The sequence below is a fragment of the Hemitrygon akajei genome, chromosome 8 (genome assembly GCF_048418815.1).
Source record: "Hemitrygon akajei chromosome 8, sHemAka1.3, whole genome shotgun sequence".
Classification (NCBI taxonomy): domain Eukaryota; kingdom Metazoa; phylum Chordata; class Chondrichthyes; order Myliobatiformes; family Dasyatidae; genus Hemitrygon; species Hemitrygon akajei.
Genome location: NC_133131.1, coordinates 70,738,534 through 70,750,753, shown reverse-complemented (window position 1 = coordinate 70,750,753; position 12,220 = coordinate 70,738,534). Strand labels below are relative to the sequence as shown.

The following is a 12,220-nucleotide window of genomic DNA, read 5'->3' as shown; positions in this document are numbered from 1 at the left end:
TGTGTCAGTGTGCAGTCTGCAGTTTCCTGGTGTAGTTTTCCGACTGTGTCAGTGTACAGTCTGCAGTGACCTGGTCCGGTATTCCGACTGTGTCAGTGTGCAGTTTGCAGTGTTCCAGTCCGTTATTCCGAATGTTTCAGTGTGCAGTCTGCAGTGGCCTGGTTTGGTATTCAGACTGTGTCAGTGTGCAGTCTGCAGTGACCTGGCCCGGTATTCCAACTGTGTCAATGTACAGTCTGCAGTGACCTGGTCCGGTATTCCGACTGGGTCAGTGCGCAGTCTGCAGTGACCTGGTTCGGTATTCAGACTGTGTCAGTGTACAGTCTGCAGTGTCCCAGTCCGGTATTCCAACTGTGTCAGTGTGCAGTCTGCAGTGACCCGGTCTGGTATTCCGACTGTGTCTGTGTGCAGTCTGCAGTGTCCCGGTCCGGTATTCCGACTGTGTCAGTGTGTGGTCTGCAGTGACCCGGTCCGGTATTCAGACTGTGTCAGTGTACAGTCTGCAGTGTCCCTGTCCGGTATTCCGACTGTGTCAGTGTGCAGTCTGCAGTGACCTGGTCTGGTATTCCGACTGTGTCTGTGTGCGGTCTGCAGTGTCCCGGTCCGGTATTCCGACTGTGTCTGTGTGCGGTCTGCAGTGTTCCGGTCCGGTATTCCGACTGTGTCAGTGTGTGGTCTGCAGTGACCCGGTCTGGTATTCCGACTGTGTCAGTGTGCAGTCTGCAGTGTCCCGGTCCGCTATTCCGACTGTGTCAGTGTACAGTCTGCAGTGACCCGGTCTGCCAAACATACCAAAGCCCAGAAATGGACATTAATGGAATGGGACGGTAACTTTAAATAATTCCTTGTGAGACTACCTATTTTCCTATAGTGTGCAGTGGCAGTTCAATTCCGGAAGTGATATTTTCCTGGAAGTATCATTGATTAAAATATGTCTTGTGATATATTTATTTATTGAGATTTTTGTGGAATTCGTCCTTCCGGCCCTTTGAGCCACGCCACCCAGTAGGCCTCCTATCTCATCCCAGCCCAGTGGCTGGTCAGTTTACAACAACCAATTAACCTGCCAACTGCTACACCTTTGCAGTGTGGAGGAACACTGGAGCCCATGGAAGAATCCTACAATGTCATGTGGAGAAGGTACAAACTCCTTTCAAACAGCGGCAGGAATAGTACTCTGGTTACAGGCCCTGTAAAGCGTTGTGCTAGCCACTACACTGCTGTGATCTGATAGAATATAGAACACTACAGCACAACAGCACAATACAAGCTCTTCGTCCCCCTTTTAACCTACTCTTAAGATCAATCTAACCCTCTGCTCTCACATAGCCCTCCATTTTCCTGTGCTTATCTAAGAGGGTGTTAAATGTCTCTAATGTATCTGCCTCAACCACCACCACTGGCAGGGTGTTCCACAAAGACATCACTCTAAAAAACATACCCCTCCTACACTCTCCTCCCATCTCTTTAAAATTATGCATCCTGTCCTTGCCATGTACACAGGGAAAATGCCTTCGGCTGTCCAGTTGATCTATGTCTCTCATCATCCTGTACACCGCTGTCAGGTGAAATCTCATCTCCCTTCGCTTGACGATCAAACAATTTCTACATGTATGAGGTAGTTTACTCCGCAGTTAGCTAATCCCTTCCCTGGTTAATTTGGCAAATGGGTTCAGTGCTGGAACTGGGGCTGAACGGCCCAAGACAACAAATCAATGATCATTGGATCAAGGGAGGATGAGAGTGTGGACGTGCGGAATTGCTGCCGGGTTCATTAGGGAGGTTTAAGGGACTCTGAGAAGGGCAGAAGGATGAAAGAAAAATGGAGGGATGAGTGGGGGAGGGGTGGTTAGATTGATCTTGGAGTAGGTTAAAAGGTCAGTACATCGTTGTGGGCTGAAGGGCCTGTACAGTGCTGTACTACTGTACATTGTGTGTTCTGGATCACAGCTGTGTCAGACAGTGTGTGTGTGTGTGTGTGTCTGTGAGTGTGAGTGTCTCTGTGAGTGAGTGTGTGTGTGTGTGTCTGTGAGTGTGAGTGTCTCTGTGAGTGAGTGTGTGTGTGTGTGTGTGTCGTGTGAGTGTCTCTTTGAGTGAGTGTGTGTGTGTGTGTGTGTCTCTGTGAGTGAGTGTGTGTGTGTCTCTGTGAGTGTGAGTGTCTCTGTGAGTGTGTGTGTGTGTGTGTGTGTGTGTGTGTGTGACTGTGAGTGTCTGTGTGTGTCTGTGTGTGTGTGTGTGTGTGAGTGAGTGTTCTAGTGGAGTCTCAGTTCCAATATTGTGCCAGAATCTGAAAAGATACAAAATATTAAGAATTTATTCACCATTTCCCTTCAGAAATGTGACAGCAAGTTTCTGAATTTAATTTACATCTTACCAGTGCAGAGATGCAATGTAGTGCTAATATTAAACAAAAATCACTGTCCCCTATTGCAGGGGTAAACTTCACATTAGTACCATTGTGGAGGGGGTTGTGTCCATGATTGACAGGTGCCAGTCACGTGTGACGGTGTTTTGCCGAGTACCGTCTTTGTGTCATTGTCATGGTGACAGTTCGAAGGTGTCCTCTTTGAAGTCTGCTCCATCCTGTTCCTGAACTTCCAGTTGCTCCAACCGGTCAGGTTTGTGGATGATTTCCTCTGGCGTCTTCAGGAACCTGTTTGAAGGAACAATGGCCAGATCTGATTATGGACTGCAGGAAAGGTATTCGAAAAGCGGTGGCTACAACTACGGCAAAAATGGAGAGATTTGAGACCATAAGACCATAAGATTTAGGAGCAGAATTAGGCTACTTGTCCCATCGGGTCTGCTCTGCCATTCCATCAGGGCTGATTTATTCTCCCTCTCAAACCCTTTCTCCTGTCTTCTCCACGTAACTTTTGATGCTCTGACTAATCAAGAACCTATCAACCTCCACTTTAAATATAGAACTGCAAGTCAATGAGACATGGCAGCAGAATCAGGCCATTTGGTCCAGTGCGTCTGCTCTGCCATTAGATCACGGCTTATCCTACCTCTCCATTCCTCAGCTCCACGCCCCGGCCTTCTCCCCATAACCTTTGATGCCATGTCCAATCAGGAACCTATCACACTCTGCCTTAAACACACCCAATGACCTGGCCTCCACAGCTGCATATGGCAATAAATTCCACAAATTCATTACCCTCTGGTTAAAGAAATTTCTCTGCAACTCTGTCTTCAGTGAACGCCCCCTACCCTGAGGCTGTGCCCTCTTGCCTAAGACTCCCCTCCATGGGAATCGTTCTTTCCACATCTACTCTGTCTAGCCCTTTCAACATTCAAAAGGTTTCAATTAATTCCCCCCTTCATGCTTCTAAATTCCAGCAAGTACAGACCCAGAGTCATCAAATGTTCCTTATATGGTAACCCTTTCATTCCTGGAATCATCCTTGTGAACCTCCTCTGGACCCTCTCCAATGCCAGCACATCTCTTCTAAGATGAGGGGCCCAGAACTGTTCACAATACTCAAGGTGAGGCCTCACCAGTGTCTCATAAAGCCTCAGCATCACATCCCTGCTCTTGTATTCTAGACCTCTTGAAATAAATGCTAACATTGCATTTGCCTTCCTCACCACTGACTCAACCTGCAAGTTAACCTTTAGGCTGTTCTACACAAGGACTCCCAAGTCCCTTTGCATCTCAGACTTTTGGATTTTTCTCCCCATGTATATCCAACGACCTGGCCTGCACAGCCCTCCGTGGCAAAGAATTCCACTAACAGTTGATCTAACCTTGACCTGTACAGTCTAGATCAGTCTGGTGCTGACCTTTTCAGTGTCTGCTCATTTGTACAGATCACGGGGGCCTCAGTTCAGTGGCTGGTCAGGGTTTCCGGCGCTGTTGGGCACTTCCACGCACCCTTCGTTGAGCTGCTGGGTGAGATGTAACAGTGCTCATTGTTAGAGCTGCTCGATTTAACAGTGCTGATGGTAGGATGCCTTTCAATCACAGGGCGAGAGGCAGCATCTATGGAGGGGAATGGACAGCCGACGTTTCGGGCTGAGACCCGCTCCAGACTGAAAGAATGAGGGAGGATAGCCAGAGTAAGAGGGCGGAGGAAATGCAAGTAGGTGATGGGTGGATTCAGGTGGGGGGGTGACAGGCAGATGAGGGAGGGGAGAATGTGGAAAGGACATGACATGACGTGGAATCTGAGAGGAGAGCGGATGGCTTTCTGTATTGCTCCAGATTCCAGCCTCTGCAGTCCCCCATGTCTCCGTTTCATGACATGGTGACTGCCGTGTTCCCCAACCCCTCTTGAACGATGACCTGAGGTCGAGCACACCCACCTGAACAGCAGCTTCTGGCCTGGTTCCTTCTTGATAATGTTTAGCTTGTAGTAGTGGCGCAAAGCTCTTGACATCTTCTCATAAGTCATATTTGCTCGATTCTGTATGGGACAGAAGAGAACTTGTGACCAACTGTTCTTCCCAGAGTATAATCTCACATCTCTAATCCAGACCATTGGTGCTGTCTGTGTGGAGTTTGCACGCTCTCCCCGTGACTGTGTAGGTTTCCCCTGGGTGCTCCCGTCTACTCCCATGTCCCAAAGGTTAACTGGCTGTGGTAAAGTGCCCCTGGAGTGGGGGTGACTGGGGGAGTTGATTGGCACTTGAGGGTGAATGCATTTCAAGGAAATAAGTATGGGAATTGCTCTGAAAGCCAGCAAACATTCAATGGGCTGAATGGACTCCTATGTCACAGGAAAACATGAATTAAGAGGAAACTCATCCAGTGGAATATGTAACAGCAGCCTCTCTGTGATATATTTAACTTTGTGCGGCTGTGGTCAGTATGATGTTAAATAGAACGGATCAGGTCGACACGGTTACAACTGTACGAGTTTTTGGGAAGAGCACACTTGGGAGTATTGTTCATAGTTCTGGCTGCCCTGCTGTAGGAAGGCTCTCATTAAGATGGAAGTGGTTCAGAAAAGAGACAAATCTAATTAATGAGGGTAGAGCAATGGATGTGGTGTATATGGATTTTAAAACATTGCAGCTCACAGTGATGTGCCAGCCTTTTAATATAATCTGAGATCAATCCATGTACATACTCCCACATAAGCCTCCATTTTTTTTATCATCCACCTGCCTATTAAAGGTTCTTAATTGTCCCTAATATATCTGCTTTTACCACCACCCAGTAAGGTGTTCCACCCTCTCAGTAAAAAAAAACTTTCCTCTGACATCTTAACTTCAATCACCTTAAAATTATACCCGCTTGCATTGGACATTTGTGCTCTGGGAGAAAGTCTCTGGCTGTCCACTCTATTAATGCCTCTTACCATCTTGTACACCTCTATCATCTCTCATCCTCCTTCACTCCAGAGAGAAAAGCCCCAGTTCCTACAGCCTATCCTCATAAAACGTCCTCTCTAATCTAGGCAGCATCCCGGTAAATCTCCGCAACCAGAACTGAACACAATTCTCCAAGTGTGGTCTAAGCAGACATCTATAGAGCTGCAACAGTAACTTGCAGCTCTTGAACTCAATCCCCTGATGAATGAAGGCCAACACACCATAACTTTTAAACCACCCAATCAACTTGTGTAGCAACTTTGAGGGATCTATGGATGTAGTCCTCCAAGATCCCTCTGATCTTCCACACTAAGACCCCTCTTATTAACCCTGCATTCTTCCTTCAAATTCGACCTTCCAAAAGCATCACTTCACGCTTCCCCTTCGACATTTCACCTCATCTAAAAGTATGAAATTGATGGTTTTTGTTTGGTTCTGTGACGATATCAAAGTCCACAAAACTGAGGTGTTTAGTTGGAAATGAAATGCAGATTAGCTCTGTTGGTCAGGCTCCCTCCCAGACACACTGGGTCTAGTACTACTGGGCAAATGCAATGGCTGACTGGCTGACTGTTCTGTCATTTGAAATGTAGCCAGGTCAGGGCAGGGAACGACAGGTCAGACTGACATCAGCGATGGGGAGATCATTGGAGGAAGTCCTCAGTTTCAGGATCTAGAGTTATAGAAGAGTACAGTACAGAACCAGGCCCTTCGGTGCACCTAATCCCAGCTGCCTGGTCCCACTGACCTGCAGCTGGGCCATACACCTCCCCCATCCATGTGTTTATCCAAATTTCTGTTAAATGTTGAAATCGAACCCACATCCATTGGCAGCTCATTCCACACTCCCACCACCCACTGAATGAAGAAGAGCCCCCTCATCTTCCCCTTAAATATTTCACATTTCACCCTTAACCTATGACCTCTAGTTCTAGTCTCTTCCAGCCTCAGTGGATCTACCAGAATTTGGCTAGAGTCTGATTAGGAGGAGTCAACATGCCTTCGTACATGGGGAGTCCAGCTTGATAGACCCCCTCAGAGTTATTTGAAGAGGCAACCAAAAAGGTAGTTGAGGGTAGGGCGGTGGATGGTGTCTATTTAGTCTTCAGCAAGACCTTTGAGAAGGTCCCACACGGTAGGCTGACCTGGAAGGTTAAGTCCCATGGCATCCAGAGAGAAGATTCAAAATTGTCTGAGAGGGAAGAAGCAGAGGTTGGTGCCTGAAGGTTGTTTCTGGAATGGAGGCTTGTGGTGTGCCACTGGGGTCAGTGTGCTTCATCATTTATACTCAATGATCTGAACATGAATGTACACGGCTTGATCAGGAAACTTGGGAACTACACAAAATTAGGAGGGGCTGTTCATAGTGAAGAAGATTTTTGTCGATTACAGGGGGATCGTGATCAGTTAGGGAAGTGGGCCAAGGAGTGGCAAATGGGTTTCAACGGAGGTGTGGGGCAATGCATTTTGCAAAGGCAAATCAGCATAGTTTGTGAATGGTAGGGCACTAGGGAGTGTAATGGACAGAGGGACATATAGGAGAACAAGCGTCACAGGTAGATGGGGTGGTGAGAAAGGCATTCATCACACTAGCCATCAGTCAGGGCGCTGGGTATAAGAGCTGTGAGATGACGTTGCTCCATATTGAAGAAAGGATGTGCTGGCATCGGAGAGGGTGCATAGGAGGTTCATAAAAGAGGTCTGGACATGATAGTGTGAGGAGCATTTGATGGCTCTGGGCCTGTATTCACTGGAGTTTAGAAGAATGGGGAGGGGCAATCTCATTGAATTCTATCGAATACTGAAAGGCCTAGATAGAGTAGAAATGCTTCCTATGGTGGGGAGTCTAGGACCAGAGGGCACAGCCTTAGAATTTAAGGATGTCCATGCAGAACAGAGATGAGGAGGAATTTCTTTAGCCAGAGGGAGGTGAATCTGTGGGATTCATTATCACAGGCGGCTGTGGAGGCCAAGTCATTGGGTGTATTGAAAGTGGAGGTTGATAGGTTCTTGACTAGTCAGGGTATCAAAGGCTATGGGGACACGACAGGAGAATGGGGTTGAGTGGGATGATAAATCAGCCAAAATGGAATGGCAGAACAGACTTGACAAGCTGAGTGGCCTACTTTCTGTTCCTATGTTCTATGGTCTTATACCGTAGTTGTATGAGTCATTGGTGAGGCTGCACTTGGAGTACCGTCTACAGTTTTGGGCACCCTGAAATAGCAAAGATGTGGGTGAACTAGAAAGAGTGTAGGAAGGTTTACGGAGATGTTGCCAGGACTAGAGGGTCTGAGTTGCAGAGACAGGTTGATCAGGCTGGGTCTTTATTCCATGGATCATACGAGAATGAGAGGTGACATTATAGAAATGTCTAAAAAGCACAGGTAAGGTGGACAGTAACAGCTTTTTCCTCAGCGTATGGGAGTCCAAAACTAGGGATATAGGGTTAGGGTGAGAGGGGAAAGGTTTAAAAGGCAACTTTTTCACCCAGAGGTTGGTGGGTATATGAAACAATGCGCCAGAGGAAATGGTTGAGGCAGGTACCGTTGTATCATTTAGAGGCATTTGATACATGGAGGGGCAGCAATTAGAGGAGTGTGGTCCAAACACGGGAGATTGGGACGAGCTGCATGGGCACTGTGATCAGCACAGACTAGCTGACCAAAAGACCTGACTCTGTGTCGCACATTGTTTTGAAATCTTAGTTGAAAGGTGTTTTTGAAAAGTGACAGTCCAAAGTCTTCAGCCCACTCACCTTGTGATTCCCCCAAAGGCTTGCCAGACCGTTCGGGTCCACCACACGGAAAACCTTTGACTCCTTGTCTTCCCACCGGATGTAGGTTTGGTATCGACTGTCGGAGAGAAGCTGATAGACATAATCCCAGAGCAGCCTGCAGTCTGCATAAGAATAACTTCCGTTAAGAATTGGCCCCAGCTCTAGGCATTCCTTCCTCCCGGCTCCCTCTTCCCTCAAACTTCATTGTTATTCCAGCTCATTGTGACGGGCAATTAAAAACAGGAGATCTTTTGAAATTCAAGGGCTTTTTTTATATTAACTCTCCTGTGTATATATATAGACACACACACACACACACACACACACACACACGAGGATTCACATGTGAACATATTACAACATGCACACAGTGAGACAGAGAGGACTCTCCCAGGTCAGACTGTGATGGTTCAGTGTGGCTGGGACTGCCGATTGGCTGGATGGATGTGAGGATTTTCACCTGCTCCTCATTGCTTTGAAACATTGCATTTAGGAAGCTGTCTATGCATTTGTATAGCACCTTAATGCAAAAAGATATCTCAGGGCATTCTGAAGGATTGTTGGAAATGGATTTGACATTGAATTACACAAAAAGTATGGGGCAGATACAGAAAATTTGGAGAACAATGAATGCAATTGTGTACTCAGAAGATCATCTTAGGGTTAAATATGACCCCAAGGTCCTGAACAATCTGTTTCAGCCTCAGGCATTTACCAAGGAGTGGTTTGGGGTCAGTGGAGTTGGTTGTCGTTACTAACTTGCCTCAAATTCAGAGTGTGTCAGTTCATATCTGTGCTGCTGGCACGGGAGAATTGTGTTCCCATTACATAAAAGAAAACGAAAGGAAACATAAATTGAAATGTGTAAGTCACAGGGAGGAACTGGGAGAAGAAAGACAAGGAAATTATAGATACAAGGGATACTGAAAGCTAGAGCAACACACACAAAATGCTGGAGGATCTCAGCAGGTCAGGTGGCATCTATGGAAATGAATAAACAGTTGACATTTTGGGCTGAGACCCTTCATCAGGACTGGAAAAGAAGGGGGAAGAAGCCAGAATAAGAAGGTGGGGGAAGAGGGGAGGAGTACGAGCTGGCAGGTGGTAGGTGAGACCTCATGAGGGGGAAGGTGGGTGGATCTGGGAAGGGCGATGAAATGAGAAGCTGGGAGGTGATAGGTGGAAAAAGGTAAAGGGCTGGTGAAGAAGGAATCTGATAGGAGAGGAGAGTGGACTATGGGAAGCAGGAGAGGAACTAGAGAGAGATGATGGCAGGTCACGAGGGCAGGGGAAGGGGTGTAGTGTATATGGATTTCAGCAGGCATTTGATAAGGTACCCCATGTAAGGCTTATAGAGAAAGTAAGGAGGCATGGGATCCAAGGGGACCTTGCTTTGTGGATCTAGAACTGGCTTGCCCACAGAAGGCAAAGAGTGGTTGTAGATGGGTCATATTCTGCATGGAGATCGGTGACCAGTGGTGTGCCTCAGGGATCTGTTCTGGGACCCCCTACTCTTCGTGATTTTTATAAATGTCCTGGATGAGGAAGTAGAGGGATGGGATAGTAAATTTACTGATGACACAAAGGTTGGAGGTGTTGTGGATAGTGTGGAGGGCTGTTAGACGTAACAGCAGGACATTGACAGGATGAAAAACTGGGCTGAGAATTGGCAGATGGAATTCAACCCAGATAAGTGTGAGGTGGTTCATTTTGGTAGGTCAAATATGATGGCAGAATATAGTATTAATGGTAAGACTCTTGGCAATGTGGAGGATCAGAGGGATCTTGGGGTCCGAGTCTATAGGACGCTCAAAGCAGCTACGCAGGTTGACTCTGTGGTTAAGAAGGCATACGGTGTATTGGCCTTAATCAATCATGGAATTGAATTTAGGAGCTAAGAGGTAACATTGCAGCTATAAAGGACCCTGGTCAGACCCCACTTGGAGTACTGTGCTCAGTTCTGGTCGCCTCACTACAGAAAGGATGTGGAAACCATAGAAAGGGTGCAGAGAAGATTTACAAGGATGTTGCCTGGATTGGGGAGCATGCCTTATGAAAACAAGTTGAGTAAACTTGGCCAACAACACACACAAAATGCTGGTGGAACACAGCAGGCCAGGCAGCATCCTGGCCTGCTGTGTTCCACCAGCATTTTGTGTGTGTTGTTTGAATTTCCAGCATCTGCAGATTTCCTCGTGTTTGCTGAGTAAACTTGGCCTTTTCTGCTTGCAGCGACGGAGGATGAGAGGTGATCCGATAGAGGTGTATAAGATGATGAGAGTCATTGATCGTGTGGATAGTCAGAGGCTTTTTCCCCGGACTGAAATGGTTGCCACAAGAGGACACAGGTTTAAGGTGCTGGGGAGTAGGTACAGAGGAGATGTCAGGGGTAAGTTTTTAACTCAGAGAGTGGTGAGTGCATGGAATGGGCTGCCGGCAACAATGGTGGAGGTGGGTACGATAGGGTCTTTTAAGAGACTTTTGGATAGGTACATGGAACTTAGAAAAATAGAGGGCTATGTGTAAGTCTAGTAATTTCTAAGATAAGGACATGTTCGGCACAACTTTGTGGGCCGAAGGGCCTGTATTGTGCTGTAGGTTTTCTATGTTTCTGAGAAGGGATGAGAGGGCCACCAGAATCGAGGAAAACAAAAAGAGGGGGACAAGGGAAAGAGCTGTGGTTAACACAGGAAATGGTAGATAGTTTGAGAATCACACAAAATTTGTAACAGCTGCAGCTAAATTCTGCTTTAACACTGGAACAACAATCATGCATTATACTGTATATTACAGTCCATGATCTCAGGATTCTTATCAGTGTGGCATTCCAGAGTGAAGGGGAAGTGTTACAACTGGTTTTTACACAATACAGGGGCACCCATAATAAGGTGATGAGGAAGCAACTGAATGGGTGTTACTCATGAGGCCGGAAGAAACCAGTAGGTGAGATGTCAGGACATGTCACCTGCAATTCTTCAAAGAATGAGGAAAGAATAAAACTGATCCCTTGTCCACTCATCCTTCCGCACTGATCCCATCCTCACACTTACCCCTCCCCACTGATCCCCTTCTCATACTTACCCCCTCCACTGATCCCCCTCACACTTACCCCTCCCCACTGATCCCCTTCTCATACTTACCCCCTCCACTGATCCCCCTCACACTTACCCCTCCCCACTGATCCCCTTCTCATACTTACCCCCTCCACTGATCCCCCTCACACTTACCCCTCCCCACTGATCCCCTTCTCATACTTACCCCCTCCACTGATCCCCCTCACACTTACCCCTCCCCACTGATCCCCTTCTCATACTTACCCCCTCCACTGATCCCCCTCACACTTACCCCTCCCCACTGATCCCCTTCTCATAATTACCCCCTCCACTGATCCCCCTCACACTTACCCCTCCCCACTGATCCCCTTCTCATACTTACCCCCTCCACTGATCCCCCTCACACTTACCCCTCCCCACTGATCCCCTTCTCATACTTACCCCCTCCACTGATCACCTCCTCACACTTACCCCTCCCCACTGATCCCCTTCTCATACTTACCCCCTCCACTGATCCCCCTCACACTTACCCCTCCCCACTGATCCCCTTCTCATACTTACCCCCTCCACTGATCACCTCCTCACACTTACCCCTCCCCACTGATCCCCTTCTCATACTTACCCCTCCCCACTGATCCCCCTCACACTTACCCCTCCCCACTGATCCCCTTCTCATACTTACCCCCTCCACTGATCCCCCTCACACTTACCCCTCCCCACTGATCCCCCTCACACTTACCCCTGCCAGCTTATACTCCTCCCCCTCTCCACCACCTTCTTATTCTGGTTTCTGCCCTTCTTTTCCAGTCCTGATGAAGGGTCTCAGTCCACTGTTTATCCCTCTCCATCGATGCTGCCTGACCTGCTGAGTCCTCAGCAATTTGTGCATGTTGCTCGGTGAATCTCAGGGCCTTGGTTTAACGGACATGATCTGTGACGATGTGGCACCCTTTCAGCACCACGTGGAAGAGTCTGTTAGTTTATGTGCCAGTCTACAGGTGAACACACAAACCCTGGTCTTTGGACACAGAGTTGAGGTATTATCCAGGGAAAGAATGCTAACTCCCCG

General features: G+C 47.6%; 1 protein-coding gene across 2 annotated transcripts in view; it reads right to left on the bottom strand.

Moving 5' to 3' along the window:
• Positions 1-2,296: 2,296 nt before the first annotated feature.
• Positions 2,297-12,220, bottom strand: part of LOC140731970 (transcription factor ETV7-like) — a 92,566-nt gene continuing 82,642 nt past the window's right edge. For both annotated transcript variants that reach the window (XM_073054008.1, XM_073054009.1), the window contains 3 exons: positions 8,078-8,220; positions 4,309-4,409; positions 2,297-2,653 (listed from right to left, as the gene is read on the bottom strand). In XM_073054008.1, the coding sequence (XP_072910109.1) occupies positions 2,539-2,653; positions 4,309-4,409; positions 8,078-8,220 (359 nt within the window). In that variant the 3' untranslated portion in view covers positions 2,297-2,538. The remainder of the gene's footprint in view (positions 2,654-4,308; positions 4,410-8,077; positions 8,221-12,220) is intronic.